The sequence below is a fragment of the Eleutherodactylus coqui genome, chromosome 13, assembly GCF_035609145.1.
Source record: "Eleutherodactylus coqui strain aEleCoq1 chromosome 13, aEleCoq1.hap1, whole genome shotgun sequence".
In the NCBI taxonomy this organism is placed as follows: Eukaryota; Metazoa; Chordata; class Amphibia; order Anura; family Eleutherodactylidae; genus Eleutherodactylus; species Eleutherodactylus coqui.
Genome location: NC_089849.1, coordinates 123,602,061 through 123,624,280, shown reverse-complemented (window position 1 = coordinate 123,624,280; position 22,220 = coordinate 123,602,061). Strand labels below are relative to the sequence as shown.

The window sequence follows — 22,220 nt, the reverse complement described above, 5'->3', positions numbered from 1 at the left end:
GAGTACCTGCAAGCTCGAGAGAAAAGGTTTGGGTGCCGGCGCGGGGGAGCGGTGAGTTGCAGCAGTGAGCAGGGGGGAGCGGGGGGGAAGAGAGATCTCCCCTCCGTTCCTCCCCGCTCTCCCTCTCCCCCGCAGCTCCCTGCCCGGCGCCGGCATCCGAACCTTTTCTCTCGAGCGGGCAGGTACTCGCTAAGGGCAATGCTCACTCGAGCAATTGCCCTTAGCGAGTATGTTCGCTGATCACTAGTTACCAAGTTATTTGCACTTGTTAATCCTCCCGTTTATTGAAAAAGTAACACATTTGTTTGCTTTTGGATAAATAAGTAAAACGTCTTTGCATTCCATAGTTGGTCACCAGACTGGATTAGTTCACTTTTTATTATTTTTATTTATTTTTGAGTACAGTCACATAAAAACCCAAAGACATAAGGATGCTTTCACATCTGTGTTCGGAGTGGTTTTTATTTCCTGCTTTGTTTGGGGAACAGGAAAAGGGGAATTCCCTGGCCAAAAGTTCTGTCATACGATGGATCCGAGCAGCTCAGAATAGAACCCATTGACCATAATGGGGTCCCCCCGGCTTCTGCTCAGCTGTCTGGCATTTTAAATGGAAGAAAAAGCGCTGCTTGCATAGCTATTTCTTCCAGTATTTTGTGCTGCAACTATGATGAAGGTTCCAGTGCAGATGTAAACCCGACCTAAGACAATTAGTAAAAAAAAAGACACAGAGGCTCTTTATGACAATCTACACCCCTTCCAGTCGTCTAGTTAAAACCAGTTTACATAAGATCAGCTATTAGCTTGTGTGGAGGACCTGATGTCTAAGGAGATTTGACTTCTGCGTAAAGCACTTGCCACAATCAGAACATGAATAGGGCTTTTCGCCGGAGTGAACTCTCTGATGGGCCAGGTAACTAGCTTTCAGTCGGAAACTTTTGCTGCAATATGAACACTTAAAGGGCTTTTCCCCGGTATGTATAGTCAGATGGTGGAGGAGATTGGTTTTCTGATTAAAACATTTGCCACAATCAAAACATGAAAACGGCTTCTCGCCTGTGTGAATAATCTCGTGCTTCATGAGCTCCGATCTGTACATAAAGGACTTGCAACACTGAGAACAATGAAAGGATTCCTCGCGGGGAGGAGCCTTTTGTTTCACGAAAGGGTTTGAACTGTCAAAATTCAAGCCCTCTGAACCTGTGGGCGATTTGGGGGTTTCGCCAAGAGACTGTCCATCAATACCCACCTCTCGACACTCTGGACAAGGAGAGGACTCTTCTTCACAGTTTGACGCCTGTGGAAACTGTTTTCCACAATCTGAACATGAAAAGGTCTTCTCACACAACCGTACCTTCTGATGCATGACAAGTCCTGACCTCTGAGTGAAAGACTTCCAACACTTAGGACATGTAAACGGCTTCTCCCCTGTGTGGATCCTCTGGTGCTCGACAAGAACTGACTTGCGTGAAAAACATTTTTTGCACTCCGAACATGGATACGGCTTTTCACCTTTGTGGATTTTCTCATGTATTTTAAGCTTATAGTTATTAGTAAAACATTTTCCACACTGAACACATGTAAAGGGCTTATTGTCTACGTCCAGTACAACAGGATCTGGCTGCTGTGTAGCCTTCTCCCGGCAATTTAAGCATGAGATCTGTTCCCCCCGTGGGTGACTATTCAACTTCTCGGTAAAACCTTTCCCGCAATGAGTACAAATAAACGATTCCTCTCGGTTGTGGATGCGCTGGTGTACCGCAAAGCTGGACTTCTGGGTAAACCGTCTACCACATTCTTCACATGAAAATGGCTTTTCCCCCGTGTGAATTCTCTGATGCTCCACAAGGATTGATTTGCGTGTGAAGGACTTGCCACATTCAGAACAGGGAAAGGGCTTCTCTCCTGTGTGACTTCTCTGATGTCTAATAAGTGCTGCATGCTGGGTAAAACACTTGTCACATTCAGTGCATGGAAACATTTTCCCCCCAACAGACACCGTTGTAATGGTGTCGGAGTTATCATTATCGCATTCATCTTGATCGGAGAGATCTGTGCCTTGAGGGTCAGAATATGAATAATGCGTGAAGTCCTCTTCTATCTTACAGTTTAAAGTGAAAGAAAGTTGGCTGTCGGAGGAACTTCTGCTGTCATCCTGATGGTCATCTGTTGGGGATACCATATAAAATCATATGCATGGAGTACCTTGAAAATGTGTCATGGCCACATAGGACCGACATTCATCATCTTTATGGATCTCACTTGCATCTAAGGGCGCTTTTACACGAGCCGATAAATTGTTCAGATTCTCCAGCGGTCCTCTGAACGATCAGCATTCGGTGTAAATGCGCTGAATTTGTTCGTTTCTCATTTAGTTTCTAAAGACATAATACTGAACGACGGATCGGCCAGTGTGAACATTTATGAACGATGGCCTGCAAATGGAGGAGGATGCTACTGAACAATCCCAGGAACCATCATCTCTGGGACAACCTGTTGGGCATCTTGTCGCCTGCAAGGTCGTCCTGTGTAAAAGGACCCAAAATGAACCTCATTTATACTAACTGTTTACGAATCATAGAAGAGTTTGTTTTTTTTAATTCTGGAAAATTCATCAATGTGTTTATAAGGGACCATATTTTAATTAGGCCCATAGACTGCAGATGAAGAAGCAGTATACAAGCACCACATTTAATTGGATCGTTGCAACAGTACTCATTAATCCTTGAAAAACACAACATGCTCCAAGGGCCGGCTCACAGCAGTGTGCAGTAAACGCTGCGCATAGAAGACAGCATTTTACCAGCGTGTGCTGCTGCGATCATCACGATTGATTATGCCCGTGCATGACAGTATATCTCACGCATGCTGTTCTGCACCGGCTTCATATGTTTCTTTTAACCCTTTCCAATCCAGTGTCAGGCCTGCCCCGACATCATCATTTCCCTCCACAGCTCCGATATCGGGACAGGCCCGACACTGCAGTGCAGGAGTGCATCTGCACCCGATCATCAGACACATCGGGTGCAGATGCACTCCTGCACTGATCCTAATCAAGGACCCCCCCGAGGAGAAGGCAGAAAGGGTTTTTAAAAACCCTTTCTGCCTTCTCCTTTATACATTACATAGCACTCAATTAGCGCTATGTAATGCAGAGAGATTCCGGCCGGCGATCATGTGACCACTGGTGTTACCTGACCCCCAGTGGTCACATGATCGCCGAGCCGGGAGGGAGAATGCGGACGTATTACTTCTGCATTCCCCCCCACGGTGTAGTGAGCGCCTGCACCCTCCTGAACTCTGTCAGTTCAGGAGGGTGAAGGGAAATTGTATTTTTTCTCATCCAATTTATTTGGAGCTGGGGAGAATGGATGAGAAAAAATAAATGGATTGGAAAGGGTTAACCTTCGCTGTTTTGTTTCCTAGTAATATGTATAAAATGCCGCACATGGAACGTAATTGCGTATGTGCAGAGCTGTCATACGCACCCATAGAGCACAACAAGGCACTATTGTGCATAATACATGGTAGAATAGAACATGCCGCGTGCTTTTTTGTGTATTATACACAAGCATGAATGGATCATTGAAAATCAATGTACTTTCATTGACTCCATATATTGCGTGTGTAATACGCATTGAGATGACGCTCATGTGAGCCTGCCCTATGACATATATACAAAATTTAAAAACATCATTGAAAATGCCAGAAATGCATGCTGGGGTTTATTTTGTTACAAGAAATTCAACAAATAAAAAAAATTTGTGTGCAAAAGAACCCTAAGGGCTCATGTCCACGGGCAAAAGAAGAATTAAAATCCGCAGCAGATTTTAACTCTTCTCCCGCGCGCGGATCCGCACCCCATAGGGATGCATTGACCACCCGCGGGTAGATAAATACCCGCGGATGGTCAATAAAAGGGATTTTAAAAAAAATGGAGCATGAAAAAATCCGGACCATGCTCCATTTTCATGCGGGTCTCCCGCGGGCTTCTATTGAAGCCTATGGAAGCCGTCCGGATCCGCGGGAGACCTAAAATAGGAATTTAAAAGAATTTACTCATCCGGAGCGGGCGGGGAAGGTCTTCTCTTCCTCACGGCCGGATCTTTCTTGCTTCGGCTCGGCGGATGTGCCTGGCGCATGCGCGCGGCCCGTCGGCGACGTGCCGGCGGCGTGACGAGTTCATCCGCCAGCCGAAAAAGAAGATCCGGCCACGAGGAAGAGAAGACCTTCCCCGCCCGCTCCGGATGGGTAAATTCTTTTAAATTCTTATTTTCAGCGCTCATGTCCGCGGGGCAGGAGAGACCCGCTGCAGATTCTACATGTAGAATCCGTAGCAGGCCTGATTTTCCCCGTGGACATAAGGCCTAAAAAGGAGACTGATCGCTACTGCCGCTCCCCATTATTGGGCCGGTACGTTGCGTTATTAGTCTCCAGTAACAGCAGGGAGTGGAATAAGAGGTTGTTTAGTGAATAAACAGAGAATATGTAACGTCTATATTTAAAGGCTACATGATGGATACGCCATCAATCTTATCTGTCTGTCGTTCCACACTCAACAGATTTTTCATGCATGTCCACCTGCAATTCGGTAACTACAAAACAGTTCTAGCACTTCAGTATTCAACCCCCCACCATGATATATACTAGTGATATGCAATTCACAAGATGGGAATACCCCTTTTATGGTTATTACTCACCAGTATTGATACATGTAGTTACTTCATCCTCATTAGAGGTCACCGGAATCTCCTCCTCTTCCTCTTTAATTTCGTCTTTAATGATGATCTGCAAACTTTGAAGACTTTCATCCTTTATTTAAAAAAAAAAAAAAAAAAACTAGTAAAGGCAAACTAGAGGCATTCTGTTTTTTTTGTTTTTGAGAAATCCTTCCCAGTATCTGTGTCCTCGGCTGTGGAGACTCTGGTTCTGTAGCTCCGCCTCCAGGCTGTGTATTCTGCACTTTCCTTCCGGCCTCCAGGTCACATGACCAGCACTCTGACAACTCTGCGTCCCGCTGCTAGGGGGCGCACATTTCTAAGAACTGTCAAAAAGAAAACCTATCTTTCTTGCCCGTAGCAACGGCAGCAGCCTTAGTTCTGAAAAAGTAGAATACAAAATAAAAGCTGTGATTGGTTGCTACGGGCAAGAAATGATCAGAGGGGGGCAGCATACATAGTGCAAACAATAAACACCTCTTTATTCCTCCATTACAATTGCGACGTTTCGACCGCGTTGGTCTTTGTCAAGCTCACAATACAATGATGCCATGACAGCAATAAATACATATAGACAAAACACATCAGCCAATCAGATGCCGTTCAGTAATAGGCGGTACTAACTCCTTAACACCAGGATTGCCTAATCCAAATAACATTCTTCTATACATTTATACACTTACAGCGTATTATCCAGACTCCACATCAACTTGTGCGGGAATAGGAAACCTATGTAACTGCTGTTCAGAGCCCCTCCACAACATAAACACGTCCTCTATATAATGCCAACAGTAGATCATTTGGGGTCCAAACGACGACGCGTATATGTGCGCATGAATAATATATAGAATATGGATCTGCCCATCCCGGGACATTTCTCTGAGCAAAAACACACTATCAGCCAATGACGTTTTGGGGCGATGGATGGTGTTAAACCCGTGGATGGGGGGGGAATGTTGTGTGCTGATGCTCAGGAACTCTTAGGTGGATCTTCACATTGGATACTATGATGCCTAGGGGACTGAATCCCGAGTATGATTTATGCCACATATCTGATGCCATATAGTTACACTCGTACAGAGGTCTGTCGGAATACTAGAGGACAGCAGGAGGGTTAGTTTTGTACTCTCCCTTTTCTATATATACAGTAATATGTGTTTTTTTACATTTTCAGATGCTACGATATAAGGTTCCACATTTGCTTGGACACAGCTCCATTGAGATGTTTATTTCTCTGTTTTTCTTGGAAAAAAATGTTTCTTTTTTGTGTATCATTTTAGAAAATGCCTTTTGCATTCCCCTATAAAGTATAATAAAGGATTTGTGAGCAGCGGAGCACCGTGTTGTGTGCAGGTATAGTAGCCGCTATACATAGATTAACAGAGGAGGAATTGTTAGAACAACAACAATGGTTATATGCCAAGTTTATCTAGTTAAAGGGGTTGTCCCGCGGCAGCAAGTGGGTCTATACACTTCTGTATGGCCATATTAATGCACTTTGTAATGTACATTGTGCATTAATTATGAGCCATACAGAAGTTATCAGAAGTTTTTCACTTACCTGTTCCGTTGCTAGCGTCCTCGTCTCCATGGAGCCGTCTAATTTTCAGCGTCTAATCGCCAAATTAGACTTAAACGAGCGTGCTCGCTCATCTCTAATCATATGTAATGGGTGATCTACGCATGCGAATTGTAGATATGGAAAAGTTCTACACAGATGGTGCTCTATGTGATGCGATGTCTCTTTAGACCTCGTGAAGTCTTTTTAGATCTCAAGTATACGTTATGGAAGGCTGTGTTATGAGATGCGACATGTACGCATGCACATAGGTTACATGGTGTATCTTAGTGCTGCAATGTCTTCTGGGACTTTGCGCATGCGCTTTGGTACAATAGTGATCTATAATCCCGAGATGTGTGGAAACCCCGCGCATGCGCGGTTAAGCTATTGAGACCTTTGGTGTCTCCATTAACCATATGTGGTCAGTACTGTGATGTGGAGTCTGGATAATACGCTGCAAGTGTATAAATGTATAGAAGAATGTTATTTGGATTAGGCAATCCTCGTGTTAAGGAGTTAGTACCGCCTATTACTGAACGGCATCTGATTGGCTGATGTGTTTTGTCTATATGTATTTATTGCGGTCATGGCATCATTGTATTGTGAACTTGACAAAGACTGAAGCAGTCGAAACAACGCAATTGTAATGGAGGAATAAAGAGACTTGTTGTTTTGCACTATGCATGCTGCCACGCTCTGATCATTATATTGGTGGACTACTACAGAGGCTTGCGGTTCGGTCCTCTTGTTGGCTTTTGCATACGTGTATTATGGCCTCGGCCTGTTTGGCTCTTTTATATTGGTGAAGTGCTGCAGACCTTGCTACACACATTGGAAGGCTATGGGCAAGACAGACAGCTTTTGTTTATGGCAGTGGATCTAAAGCTGACCCACTAATTGCAGGGTCCTCGAGGCCAGAAGAGTAGTGCCGAGTACATATCAGGGGGTGAGCTACAGAATGGGACTACCAATACTTTAGTGTTCAAAAAAGACAAAGACAACATCGAATCATTATAGCGCTGCTTCTTTGCACCCCCTGAGAATGCCGCAAGGCGAAAGATATCAGGGCGGCTATACATTAGACTTTAATAGGGTTTGGGTGGTGCTGGCTTAGGAATTTCCACATAGGCATTGGGAAGTTGGCCGTCCAGGCCTATGCTTTAGTGTATATACAGGATTATACACAATACTACCCGATGACTGCGGTCACATCGCACCGCTACCACCATTTGCCCCTTTATATTCTATTTTAGGGGATATTACCTGTGGGGATTTTTGCCTTTGGCAATTAAAATTGTGTTTCTATAACCCGGAGTATTCCTAGGGCAATTTCATAATATACTCCTGAGCTACAGAATTGGGTTCCTCACAGCAGAGGACACAGAGAATGGGATGAATTTCTAAAAAAGAAATAAAAGTCCAGGGTGCTTCTTGAAGAATAATAATATACAAGACACGACACGAAACCAGTAGCTGTTGCAGTATGACGTTCCATCTACCTGATCGTCTGATGATTGAGGACTGGAACATCTCTCCGGAGAGTCATCTGTAAGAAGCACACAATCATCGCATTTAGTTCCTGACCTTCCGTTTTGCCTTTACTTCAGGCAGATCTCCCCCCTACGATAGCGAGGACACTCAGCGCATGTTCTGCCTGCTCCATACAAGTCCAACATTGAGTTTTGCCATCGCCAGCTAAGTAGTTATGGAAATGCCCGTACTCTCTTAGGTTTTATTCGGCGCAGTCATCTTCTCTTACCCCCTCCATACACACTCCTGCAGGTACTAACAATGGGGCAGAGGCTGAGTAAAACTACTCATTAGCATTTCTAGCCAAGGAGTAGCATTTAATTTACAGTAAGGTTCTGAGCCTTCTTAAACGGCACCATAAATGAGAAATAGACTTATTTGTGGCACCAGACAGAAGCAGCCTGACAACGGTGGTCGATTCTCGCCTTGGTGGGTAGTATGATGAATTCAAGTTTGAATCAGGAGGCCTTGAATATATATTGGACAATACTAGTAGATGTCAGACTGGTTGGAATGAGATAATCGCTAACAATTGAACATTCTATGTATCATACTTATGCATCCAATATAAAGAAGACATCAAGCAAGTCACATAATGCAGGGCAAAGAAATCCATTAATCGGAGAATTGATAAGGTTACTAGAAAAGTAAACACCGAGATGACTTCTTCGACCCAAAGATATGCTAGGAATCAAGGGACCAGCCTTTCAAAACCAGGTTCTCCTGAATCTATAACTAGGGCAACAATCTAGCGAAAGTAATCTATGAAGAACTTACAAGAGGACCCAAATGGTAAGGAGAATTGGAAAGGCCAAGAGAAACTGGTCAGTGATGATCAGAACCCACAATACTGTTTTCTCGTTTACCATCAATGAAAGTCTCCTCATACCCAGTGATGTGGGCGAGTGGTGGTCCTCCATCATGACATCTTCGTACAGATCCTTGTGGCCCTCTGAATAGGAAATGGCCTCCTCCATGGAAAAATAAACCCAGTGACAGTAACATTAGTACATCATACATATTACAAAAACTTATACACAAGTAACATTAGTGAAGTGTGATTATAGAAGAGCGCATAGACTGATGCTTATACCATCATGAAGGTGAAGTACTGTATGGGTCGCCAACCTTCTGAAGCTCATCTATATTCTGGGCCTTGACCTACCAGCTGCTTTAATATAAGGTACAGTGGTGTATTAGAGAAACCTACCTTCTGTCTGTAGCAGTATAGCATCCAAACTGTCAGTGGAGATAGAATTGGTGAAGCTAAGGGAGCCTTCAGTTAGAGGTATATGTCTGGAGGATTACTGATGTACACCTCTGACGGAAAGCTGCAAGGTATCTCGCTGTATAAGCATATAGGGGAATACGTTGCCCATACAGCCCCCACCTGCCATACTGGTATTATTTAATTCACTGCAGAGAGTTTGGACACCACAGGGGTACAGGGTTTCCTCCGGGGCCCTTGCTTCTCTTAAGGGGGTCTCTAGAAGCATAGCCTCCAGCTGGAGTGTGGAGCTGCACAGGGAAGGTCCTGGGACCTAATGTCCATTTATGGATAGCTGCTTCACTCCAGCTGAGGGGAAGCCTGCAAATACTGCATTACGGAACAGTCTGGAAATATGAAGAAAGGAGCTCCAATGGGAGAAAGGTATGAAAGGAACTGACATCAAGATCAGTGAGGATATAGGGAAAGGAGCTGCAGTGGGTGGGAGGAGTTCTGAAAAGAACCGCCAGGGAGAAGATAAGAAAGGAGCTGCCAGGGGGATATGAAAAGTCATTGGTGAAAGGAGAGATTGGAGAAAGGGGGATGATGAAGGTGCTGCTCCCTGAACTAGTACAGGGTCATCCATAGGGTATTATGGCCTTTGTTAAATGCATACTTTTCTTTACAGAACACCACAGGATGGAATGGCAAAGTCTGCCACACAGTTCCATCCCTTCTTTATTGCAGTATATCGACATATACAAGTCAGACAAAGTCCAAAAGGGTACTGGTGCATCTTGTCTGCACTGAAACTGTGGGTGGACTAATGGGTTTGCCCTGAAGGAGTTATAAGGAACGCCGACAGCTGGCTACCTCACATTCCTCCCTAGACGCAAGGTGAGACCTCTACCCATCATTCTGCCATGTGGACTGCCTGCTGGACTACTCTATGCACTATTGTTGTTGCACCATTGTTGCAAGCGGCGCTGTCAGTGTGGTCGCGGTGCCGTGCCACGTATCTCCCCTCCCAACCCCGCTGTCACTTTGGCCGCCGGTCATCTCCCCTCCTGGCTCCTGTCAGTGTCCCCAGCAGCATATTAGCCTTTTACACCCCACCTCTACTTGAGCCAACCTAAACAACCAATCACTGTGAATTAGCCAACCCAAATAACCAATCACCATGAATCAGTAAATCCAAACAACCAATGAGGTTGCAAATGGTGTGGAGATGGGGTGTAAAAACCCAATATGCTCCCTGGCACTCTTCCTTCTCCCGCCTCCGGCGCTTTAATCCCCCCCCCCCCTGTCAGTGAAAAGTTTGATTTAATGCAGTCTAGGACTGCTTAGCTCATGATCTTGATGGTACAAGGAATCTGTAGGTTTCCTCCAGCTCCAAAGTTCAAAGGCATACATTTTTAAGGTAGTTGTCAGGATTCCCACCTTCCTTGCGTGTTTACTGTGCCTTGTGCCTCTAGCCAAGCTATCCTCCAGCATACCTGCTCCTCTACAAACTGATCGTTCAATTTGTGTCTTTTCCTCCTGACTTTGCTATTGCTAAACTTTTTGTACTTGTGTACCAGACCCTGGTCGCCTCCTTGACCTTGTTTTCCCCCAGTGGCGGTTACAACAAAGTGACTCCACTTCTGCGCATGGAGTCAGAATAAACATCCAAAATGTAGTCCGTTATAGCCATGTTACAGACGCAAGTTACAAAATCACAGGAGTTCTGCGCCACGAACCAGAGAAAGGTCTCTACCTCCGAAAGAGAGTTAGAGTTGTTAAAGAGTCCCACAATTCAGAGGCCGGTGTCCACATGCCATTACCATCCACATTTGCTGGGGACCGCTATCAATACGGAGGGTTTCTAAACCAATGCCGCATTTACTTCCAAATAAGACCCACTCCTTTTACCATTGACCGGAAAAAGGTGATGTTTATCAACCTCCTGGAAGGAGATGCATTTGCTTGGGCCTCGCCTTATGTGGAAAATGACAGCAGCCTTATTGATAACCTCCACACCTTCATTACGGCTATGGATCAGGTGTTCCGACGATCCGAACCGCTGCGCAACGATCGAAAGAAAATTGCAGAATCCACGACAGGGTCGGTGTTTGGTCGCTGAGTATACAGCAGATTTTCGACGCTGGGCCAATGACACCGTGTGGAACCCTGCCATGCAACTAAGTTAGTTGCAAGGAGGACTCTCAGAAGGGGTTAAAGACGAGCTGGCCAGAGTAGGGAAGGCAGATAATTTGGAAGATTTCATTCAATTAAAGTATGCACATAGATCAGAGGGTTATGGAACGGCGAAAGGAGGAGTTACAGGTTTTTGGAAATAACCCCTCCCATTTGTTCAGCCCATCCACCTTAAACACCCAACCAAGGGCGAACTCTTCATCTGAAACACTGCAGATTGACGTCATCCACAAACCCCTCACCATGGTAGAGAAAGAGAGGTGGCGGTGTGAATTTATGCCTGTACTCTGGTCATTATGCTATAAACTGTCCCAATAAGTTCCAGAAGGCCATCACTCTCACACATGCTAAGACCATAATTAACTCTGAAGTTTCGAAAGAACCAGATACTGATCTGCCAGCTATTCCATCCGTCACCCAAGATGATAAGGAGAGACATTACCCATCCCTCCATGTTGTTATCTATATCAAGATAATCATGGGGAGCTGCAAAATCTTAGGCACTGCCATGTTAGATTCAGGAGCAGGAGATAACTTCATGGACTGTCAATACGCTCTGGATAACCATATCGCAACCAGATCTAAAACTGAACGTATTGATCGGGAACTAAAGAAGATTTTTAGTAAGAATTGCCATCCTCTCCCTTTAATGCCAGAACTGCTGGAGAGGCTTCGGGCAGCCAAAATCTTTACTAAACTGAACCACAGAGGAGCACATAATTAGTACGGAACCGCCCTGGGGTGGATTTTTCAAATCAAGACATGGATACTTTGAATATCTAGTCATGCCGTTTGGGCTTTGCAATACTCTTGCCACCTTCCAACATTTTATTAACAATGTTTTTCGAGATCTATTGGATCCCTTTGTGGTGGCCTACCTTAATGACATCCTTATTTTCTCCGACAACTTGGAAGAGCATTGTAACCATGTCCAGTTGGTCATGGCACGACTCCAAAAGAACCACCTCTATATCAAAATTGAGAAATGTGAGTATGGGCCCTACCAAGATTAAGGTTGTTGTGGATTGGCCTGTTCCCAAGAACTTAAAGAGGTTCAACGCTTTGTGGGGCTTGCAAATTTTTACAGGAAATTCATAAAGGACTCTTCAAAAAACAAACATTCTGCCTATTCCCGCTCTCACAAAGAAAACAAAAGCATTCTTATGGTCCCTAGAGGCAAAGGATGCCTTTGAAGGATTAAAGACTCTCTGTGCGTCAGTACCAGTACTGAATTGGCCTTTGTCGCCGAAGTTGACATCTCCGATTCGGCAGTGGGTGCGATCCTGTCACAAATCAGACACAAAATGCAGCTGCATCCATGTGCATTTCTATCTTCCATCTTATTGCCCCCAGAAAGAAACTACGACATTGGGAATAAGAAACCTTTAGCCATCAAAGTGGCTTTCTGTGAATAGAGACCCCTTCTGGAGGGAGCACGTCAACCTCACAGACCATAGGAATCAAGCGCTTCTCCGTGTTGCCAAAAGACTAATCAGCAAAACAAGCGCGGTGGGCATTATTCTCTTCAACATTCAATTTTATTGTCTACTATTGACTGGGCTCAAGGAACGGTAAGGCTGGGTTCACACAGGGCGGATTTGCCACGGAAATCCGTCCAGAATTTTGCCGCGGCAAATCCGCCTGCGGGCGCTAATCCAGCGATTAACCGGCCATGTGGATGAGATTTCTCAGAAACCTCGTCCTTACGGGACGGAGAATCTGTCGCGGCAGAAGCCGGTGCTGCGGCGCAGATTCCTTAGCCGCAGCATGTACATTTTTTTTCTTGTTCCGCTGCGGCCACGCTCTCCTCTATGGGAGCGCAGTCCGCAGCGGAAGAGCGAGCGGCCAGGCCCCTTTAAAACCCGCGTCTGAGGTGCTGGTTTTGAAGCAGCGCTTCTCCCGGCGGAAAGCTCACGTTTTTTCGCTGCGGCCAAACCACGAGATTTCCGCCGGGATTCCGGTGTGTGTGAACTTAGGCTAAGGCTTATGCTCTATTGAGGATTCTGGGTGAATCATGGATAGAGGCTGAGATGGACAGTACTATTCTGGCTTTAAAGAATTTAGGGGGAATTCTTAATCCTAAGGAATTGCTAACAGGCGTTAAAGAAGGGTAGAAAAGTGACCCTTTCCTCAAGCAAACTTTCAAAGTACAGCTTTCCTACAAAAGAGGGTTCTGGATGCACGAGAACAGATTGCACGTTCCAGACGTGGGTCGACTCGAGGTCCTAAAACAGAACCATAGTACTAAATGCCTAGAAATAATCCAGGTTTAAGGATACTGAATGTGAACTGCCAGAAGCAAAATTAACCCTTTGGTATTAATGCTCAATAAAATATAAACCTTTATTAGAATGTAGATGAATAAACCCCTAGATTTATAACCCAGTCTGCAGAGGCCCGCCCATAAACATGGCGGCATCAGGACTGCTCCTATAGAAAATAATAGTTTAGTAACTGAAGTCCTCCATAAAGGATGGCCAATCCTATAGTCTTAGTAGAGATAAGCTTTCTGACTGACCATCAGAGACGGATATCTAAAACGTAGCTGTAGAACTCCGAATAGTAAAGCTCCAGTAGTTACACAGCCAGTTTTTAGATATCAGTCTCAGTCAGTCACAAAGTTTCTCTAGGATTGGCCATCCTTTATAGATGACCTCCGTTACCAAACTATTATGTTACATGTTTACGGACGGACCGCTGCAGACTGGGTTTTTAAAAATATAGGTGTTTGGCAGTCTACGTTATATTAAAGGTTTATATTTTATTGAGAATTCATACCAAAGGGTTAACATCAAAAGTCTGGAAGAGCTTTGCGTGGCCCTTGGCATCACCATGAATCTATTGTCTACATTCCACTCCCAGTCCGAGTGCTACTTCACGAGACCAGGGTTAGGTTTAGGGTTGGGCTCTCCTACGGCCCTGCTGCTGCTTATTTAACGGGCCGGCCACTCATGCACATCTTCAAAGGGGGGTGTCTACCCAACAACCAATCAGGTCGCTGGAATGGCTCACCTCTACTGAAGTGCGGCTGAAATACCAAATATGCGGAGAGTCCATAATCTAATCTAATCTAGACCTCTAAATAACCCATAGGCAGACCTAGGCATTGGCCTGAAAAATACCACAGTTCATACGTGACGTTACTTTAATCATAAGGATACCAAGAAAATGTCACTTTAAAGCCTCATTCACCAGGCGACAGAGTCGCACGATTTTGTAGCGTTGCTACAAATCGCATGTATGTGAAGTCCATTCTTTCCTATGGGTTCCTTCACACGTGATGTTTTGTAGCATGGGACAACTCGACACAAAAACCTTGCAGATCCGTCGATATGCCAGCGACTTGTGAGGTTTTGTAGCCCATGTTTCCCTATGAGCTTGCTTCTCTGTTGCATCGAACAAAAACGTGGTTTTCGTGTGGTGCGATTCAACTTTGACAGTAGGAAATCCTATTGTCAAAGCTATAATCTAACCCTGGCAGCAGGAAAAAAAATATACATATACATACATACATACATCACCTTAGAAGCGCTCTCCGACGCCGCAGCAGCATCTCCCCAGGTCCCGACACTGTTTCTCTTCATCATCTTCTGGTCGGGGATTGAACAATCCCTGCCTTCTGGGAGCGCTGACTGTGATTGGCTGATGCTTAGCCAATCACAGCCAGCACTCGATGAGTGGCTGTGATTGTTCAGAAGGCGGGGATTGTTCAATCCCCGGCCAGAAGAGAAGATGATGATCAGTGTCAGGACCCAGGAAGAGGATGCGGCGGAGTCCCGGACAGCGCGGGAGAGGTGATGTATACTTTTAAAATATACATTTTTCTTAAGCTATGGCTGATTTTCGGGGTAGGACTTATATTGCTGTTCCCTGCCTACGAGTTTGAATAATCTAGAGGCTCAGTTACAGTAAGTGTGGAGAGATATGCCAGACAAGCATAGAGGCTCTAGTACCCTGTTGGGCTGTCTAGCTTGGATACAAGATGTGATACAGGCAGCCATGGAGGCTCTAGTACCCCATCATGTGTCCAAATTAGAGGCGGCTCAACAGGGTACTAGAGCCTCCATGCCAGTACATATCACATCTTATATCAAAGCTAGAGGCGGTACAACAGGGTACTAAAGCATACATGCCCCCGGCATCATATCTTTTATCTAAGCCAGAGAGGGTACAACAGGGTACTAGAGCCTCCATGCCCACTCATATCACATCTTGTATTCAAGCTAGAGGCGGTACAATAGAGTACTAGAGCCTCCATTCCCGCCCTTATCACATCTTGTATCCAAGCTAGACGTGGTACAAAAGGGTACTAGCGCCTCCATGCTGCCCGTATCACATCTTGTATTCAAGGCAGAGGTGGTACAAAAGGGTACTAGAGCCTCCATGCCCACCTGTATCACATCTTGTATCCAAGCTAGAGGCAGTACAAAAGGGTACTAGAGCCTCCATGCCCACCTGTATCACATCTTGTATCCAAGCTAGAGGCGGTACAACAGGGTACTAGAGCTTCCATGACCACCAAGGGGTCAGTTTTTCGCAATAAATGATCCTTTAGCTCTAATAATGTAATCCCTTACTTATATAAATCTTACAATCTCACAGAGAAAGTTTCATTCCATTCTCAACTTCGAAAGGATGAATTTTCTTTGACAATGTGTGTATTTACGCGAGGTGGTAAGGAAGGAGTTAACCAGCTCAACTAAACATTTACATGCATTAATTCAAAATGACTGTCCGACTAGACGGCTAAGACTGTAAACGTACCGACGACTACTTTACATCGTGACGACTACTTTACATCGTGACGACTACTTTACATCGTGACGACTACTTTACATCGTGACGACTACTTTACATCGTGACGACTACTTTACATCGTGACGACTACTTTACATCGTGACGACTACTTTACATCGTGACCACTACTTTACATCGTGACCACTACTTTACATCATGACCACTACTTTACATCATGACCACTACTTTACATCATGACCACTACTTTACATCATGACCACTACTTTACATCATGACCACTACTTTACATCATGACCACTACTTTACATCATGACCACTACTTTACATCATGACCACTACTTTACATCATGACCACTACTTTACATCATGACCACTACTTTACATCATGATGTAGCTACAGCGAGCAATTTGTTATACAAACTTGGAATAAGGAGTAAATCTCACCTGGTGATACCGAAGGTAACCTCCATACTCCTAAATTTGTACCTCATGTTCTTCATATCTTGTTCTTATGTAAGCATCGTAACAGTCTTATCCCAGACTTCTAAAGGTATTCAACACCCGAGATACCTTACTGAAGTTATACAGGTTTTATTCTATCCACTGTATCCACCTCAGACCCAAGTTAATGGCCCATATTACAACTCCAATATGACTAGGCTCCCACTAATAACTCCAAGCCAGGAGTGTAGCCTGACGTCACGCTGATCCTACCAGAGCTTGTCCTAAACTGCCCATCTAGAGACCAGCAATCAGGAGCAACAACTGAGACCCTACTGGCTCTATGGAAGGAAGAGGTAGTAGGCCACATGCCAAAGCCCAAAGGCCAAGTTCACAGGCTAAATGTTGCGTTCACATGGAGATTTTAGTCACCTTGCTTACACAGATATATTATTATTTAAGGCTGGAGGGGAAAGGTAAGGGTTGTACACACAATCAAACACTGTTCACGCCAAAAGATAAACCACAATTTGCAAATCAACAACATCACAGACATCAGGCTGCAAAATATTTACCAATTGTACCAACACAAGGTAGATGGAAATACAAATAAGTACGAGGTATTAGTTAGTATTTTAGCCAAAATACATAAGCTCACAAGCCCACGTCAAGGGTCCTCGTTGTCTTGCGAGTCCCTACAGTAACAAGACCACAAAACCCAGGAGAGAAGAAGCCTGCCTACAAGTGGGGCAATCGTCCAAATAAGTATGGACCCACGCTGGAACCTAGGGACCACCTGTCTCAACCTAGATAGGATCAGGCAGGAACGCCAGGTGAGGACATAACAAAGAACAGGCAACTACAAACCTACTGGTGCAGGGGACACCAACATAGAACACTATTCACACCAGATATCTGCCCACTGACGGACACTGAACAAGACTTTGTTCACACCAAACGTCTGCCCATGTACAAACACTGTGGAATCCCACCCACAACCTTATTTATGTATACATACATAGAAACAGTTTAAACACAAAGGACAGAGGGTCAGACATTGCCCACCTGATGAGATAGGGACTAAGGTGTCAGGCATCACCCACCTGACAGCATAAAGGACATTCGATGTGTAGAACCACACCTTACAGAAGGGTAAAAGAGCAGTCCATGCAAACAAGGGAATCAGATGTCTGGACCATCTTCAGTGTCAGAACAACAGTGGGAGAACGACAGACTAGCAGCATGCATGACTATAAACACCAGAGTGCTGAGAGGAAAGGATGAGGATAATGACCACCACCCCTCTAGCCAGAGTAGCTGGTGTACTTCTATATACAGACACATGGTGATTGGCAGGCTGGAGAAAGCCACACAATCAGCCAGAGAAATCAGCCACACCTGCAGCAGTGTGATCCTGGAAACCCATAGTACCAAGCTGTGGCTTGACCTGTAACATTATACAGGTCAAGCCACAGCCCAGGGGCTATACAGGCCAAGCCCACAAACTAGAAACCAAGATCCAGAGGTGATATGGAGCAAAAAAAAACAAAACAAAAAAAAACAACTTACCCCTCTCCAAGCCACTGTGCTGTTATGATTTGGGTCTGGATGTTAAGGTTCACAAAAGCTTGAAAAAGGCCTCAAACGTAGCCTACCCTTTTATAGAATAATCACGGAACAATAAAGACTATTATTTTATGAGATCCTTATAAACTGCCACTTCCTTCATCTTTTCTGGGACTGTCCGTGGAGTTTGGAGGCTCAGACTGTCATCAGTGGCTTGCATTTATCCACTCTCCTGCTGGGATTTGCATTAAGTGCTGCTGTATCTTGTTTTCTCTGGTTTTACAATAAGAGGGACAGTTACCAGGAAATGAGAGATTAAAGTCTCACTGCTGCCTTCAAAGGAATAGGAAGAACTCTACCTACAAGCAAGGTGTTCGCCCTGATAAGGACGGCCGTGCACTGGAACCTCAGGTCTAACTATTCCTGACAGGGCACCGAATGCAGGGACTGGCAGCAGACAGACGTGCAAGAAGATGAAGTAAAGGACAAGAGCAAACTATAAACCAGACAGAAAACATACGTACAGACGTATACAAGAAGCCTATACAGAGAGGCTGAAGGAGACCTTCAAGACACAGAGCAGCCAGAGCACACAGAAGTAGGCGACCTAGGAAAGCTGAGTGTCAGAATGTAACGGACATCAATTCTCCAGCAAAGAGGAAGCGCAATAACCCAGCTTAAATAGAGGAGTAATACCTGAATAGGTGAGCTGAGAGCTAGAAAACTGGTTAACCCTCTCAGTGCTGGTCAAAGACAGACATATAGGGTCCATACACACAGGGAGAGCAGAGCAATGCCCGTGGCTGCCCGGAACAGCAAGAGGGCGGCAGACACAAGTGGCAGACCTGACACATTAGTTAACATGACACCTGGAAGTCTAACAGTGGCCTCTGGGTCTACCACGGTCGGTCTTATGAAAGACGAGAGAGAATACACTGCAGAACAGAAATATTGCAGTGCATTGCCCGAGTGATCATTGGATCGCAGATTAAAGTCCCCTACATGAACATGAAAAAAGATAAAAATGTGTATTGTGCATCCATAATGACTTGTACAAGAAAGAAAATACTTTTTTTCAAACACAAAACTGTGGGGAAAAAAATTGCTTTTCTGGTTTTGCCTCCGTTTTAACCCCTTAGTGACGGAGGAGCCTGTTTGCGCCTTAATGACCAACTAATTTTTCGTTTTTTTCATCAACGCATTCCAGGAGCCATAACGCTTTATTTTTCCATTGACTGGAGCTCTTTGAGGTCTTGTTTTTTGCAGGCTGAACTCCAGTCTTCAGTGATCCAATTTTTAAAAATAGCTAACATTTTGATTGCTTTTTATTCCATTATTTTGTAGAGGCAAGATGAACAAAATCTGCAATTCTGGCATGGCTTTTAATTTTAATCGGCATTCACCATGCAGTATATATATATATGTTAATTTCATTCTGCAGGCCGGGACAATTACAACAATAAAAACATTTATATCGTTTTTTTTCCTATTGTTTCTTGTAAGGCAAGATAGGCAAAATCATCTAATTTCAGCATCATTTTTGCACTGTGCAGGTTAAATAATGTATGAACTTGTTTCTCTGAGTCACTGCGAACACAGTAATATCACATGCGATTTTTTATTTTATTTTTTTACATAGTAAAAGGAGAAATATTTGGTTTTGCTGTATTTAATTTTTACTTTTGTCCCACTAGTGGACTTATCAGCATATTTTTTCATTCTTCTAATCTATCTATATATATAAAGCTGAAAGCCCTCACTGACTGACTGACTGACTGACTCACTGACTGACTGACTCACTCACTGACTCACTCACTGACTCACTGACTCGCCAAAAGTTCTCCAACTTCCCGATATCGTAGAAACATGAATTTTGGCACGAGCATAGATTATCTCCAAAATAGGAAAAGTAATTGGGTCCCAACTCGATTATTCAATTCTAGCGCAAAAGAATTGGCATCGAAATTTTACGTACATAATCTAAATCTGTCACTTCCCAATGTCATAGAAACTTTAAATTTGGCACGGGCATTGATTATGACATAAATAGGAAAAGCTAATGGGTCCCAACTCCATTATTCAATTCTATGCGCAAAAGAATTAGCGTCCAAATTTTACGTACGGAATCTAATTTTTTCACTTTCCGGTGTCATAGAAACGGGAAATTTGGCACGAGCATTGATTATGTCAAAAATAGGAAAAGCTAATGGGTCCCAACTCCATTATTCAATTCTATGCGCAAAAAAATTAGCGTCCAAATTTTACGTACGGAATGTAATTTCTTCACTTTTCGGTGTCATAGAAACGGGAAATTTGGCAGGAACATTGATTAAGTCATAAATAGTAAAAGCTAATGGGTCCCAACTCCATTATTCAATTCTAAGCGCAAACGATTTAGTGTCTAAATTTTATGTACGTAATCTAATTCTCTCACTTCCTGATGTCATTTTATATGAAGGAAACGTCGCATGGTTACCTCCACGTGGTGTTTCCTGGGTAACGCAGAGAACTATGCAAAATGGTGAACATATGTTTTTCCTCAGTATCTCTAAAGTAACCACGACTTCATAAGATTTTCCGTGTGAACACCAGATAAACACCAGTACCAAATTAACTCGGGCGAAGCCGGGTATATCAGCTAGTCTATGTATATAAAGCTGAAAGCCCTCACTGACTCACTGACTGGCCAAAAGTTCTCCAACTTCCCGATGTCGTAGAAACATGAAATTTGGCACACGCATAGATTATCTCCAAAATAGGAAAAGTAATTGGGTCCCAACTCGATTATTAAATTCTAGCGCAAAAGAATTGGCGTCGAAATTTTACGTACTTAATCTAAATCTGTCACTTTCCAATGACATAGAAACTCGAAATTTGGCACAAGCATTGATTATGTCATAAATAGGAAAAGTTAATGGGTCCCAACTCCATTATTCAATTCTATGCGCAAAAGAATTAGCGTCCAAATTTTACGTACGGAATGTAATTTTCTCACTTTCAGGTGTCATAGAAACAGGAAATTTGGCACGAGCATTGATTATGTCATAAATAGGAAAAGCTAATGGGTCCCAACTCCATTATTCAATTCTATGCGCAAAAGAATTAGCGTCCAAATTTTATGTACATAATCTAAATTTCTCACTTCCCAATGTGATAGAAACTTGAAATTTGGCACGAGCATTGATTATGTCATAAATATTAAACACTAATGGGTCCCAACTTGATTATTCAATTCTATGCGCAAAAGAATCAGCGTCGAAATTTTACGTACGGAATCTAATCTTCTCACTTTCCGGTATCATAGAAACGTGAAATTTGCCCCGAGCATTGATTATGTCATAAATAGGAAAAGCTAATGGGTCCCAACTCGATTATTCAATTCTATGCGCAAAAGAATGTGTCCAAATTTTATGTACGGAATCAAATTCTCTCACTTCCTGATGTCATTTTATATGAAGGAAACGTTGCATGGTTACCTCCACGTGGTGTTTCCTGGGTAACGCAGAGAACTATGCAAAATGGTGAACATATGTTTTTCCTCGGTATCTCTAAAGTAACGACATAAGATTTTCTGTGTGAACACCAGATAAATACCAGTACGAAATTAACTCGGGCGAAGCCGGGTATATCAGCTAGTACACTATATACTTCATTATAGTAGTACAATAGAAAGCCTATGAGATCAGCCAGAGGCTACCGTAGCTGGTCAAACCCAGAGGCTATATAGCTAAGCCTCTGGGTGCCATAGCAATTGATCAGAACCCCATGATCACAGTGACCAGCATGTAAAGGGTTAAACAAACACCAGGGATCTAAAGTTTTTCCACTCCACGATGTTAGATTACAGATGAGCATATGCTCTAACAGCCGAACACCGGCTCCCCCCAGCTCACGGAAACTTCGGGACTCTAACAAAGCGGCATCAAAAGACGTATAGGCAGCCGTTAAGGGGTTACGTTTAAGTACGCTCTAGCGTGTTTCGGAGCAGTGTGCCATTCCATGGACAACACAAAGCCCTATTACAGTCTTTGAAACTAAAAACATAAACTTCTTTTTCCACCCATGATCTGCATGACTGGCGGGAAATAGGACTTCCCAATGCATGTGAATGTGCCATGTCCCCGTTTATTGGACTGCACACAGACTGCTGTTCAATGTGAGTTACACAACAAAAGTGATCAAAAAAGTCATATTTATCTCAAGATGAATAGTACCAGTAAAGACTACTGCTCATCAAAGAGCAAGC

General features: G+C 43.9%; 1 protein-coding gene across 1 annotated transcript in view; it reads right to left on the bottom strand.

Moving 5' to 3' along the window:
• Positions 1 to 368: 368 nt before the first annotated feature.
• Positions 369 to 22,220, bottom strand: part of LOC136588103 (zinc finger protein ZFP2-like) — a 28,363-nt gene continuing 6,511 nt past the window's right edge. Inside the window, exons 2-5 of the mRNA XM_066587065.1 lie at positions 8,696 to 8,777; positions 7,776 to 7,822; positions 4,698 to 4,809; positions 369 to 2,163 (exon numbers count right to left, since the gene is read on the bottom strand). Coding sequence (XP_066443162.1) covers positions 797 to 2,163; positions 4,698 to 4,809; positions 7,776 to 7,822; positions 8,696 to 8,729 — 1,560 coding nt within the window. The 5' untranslated portion in view covers positions 8,730 to 8,777 and the 3' untranslated portion in view covers positions 369 to 796. The remainder of the gene's footprint in view (positions 2,164 to 4,697; positions 4,810 to 7,775; positions 7,823 to 8,695; positions 8,778 to 22,220) is intronic.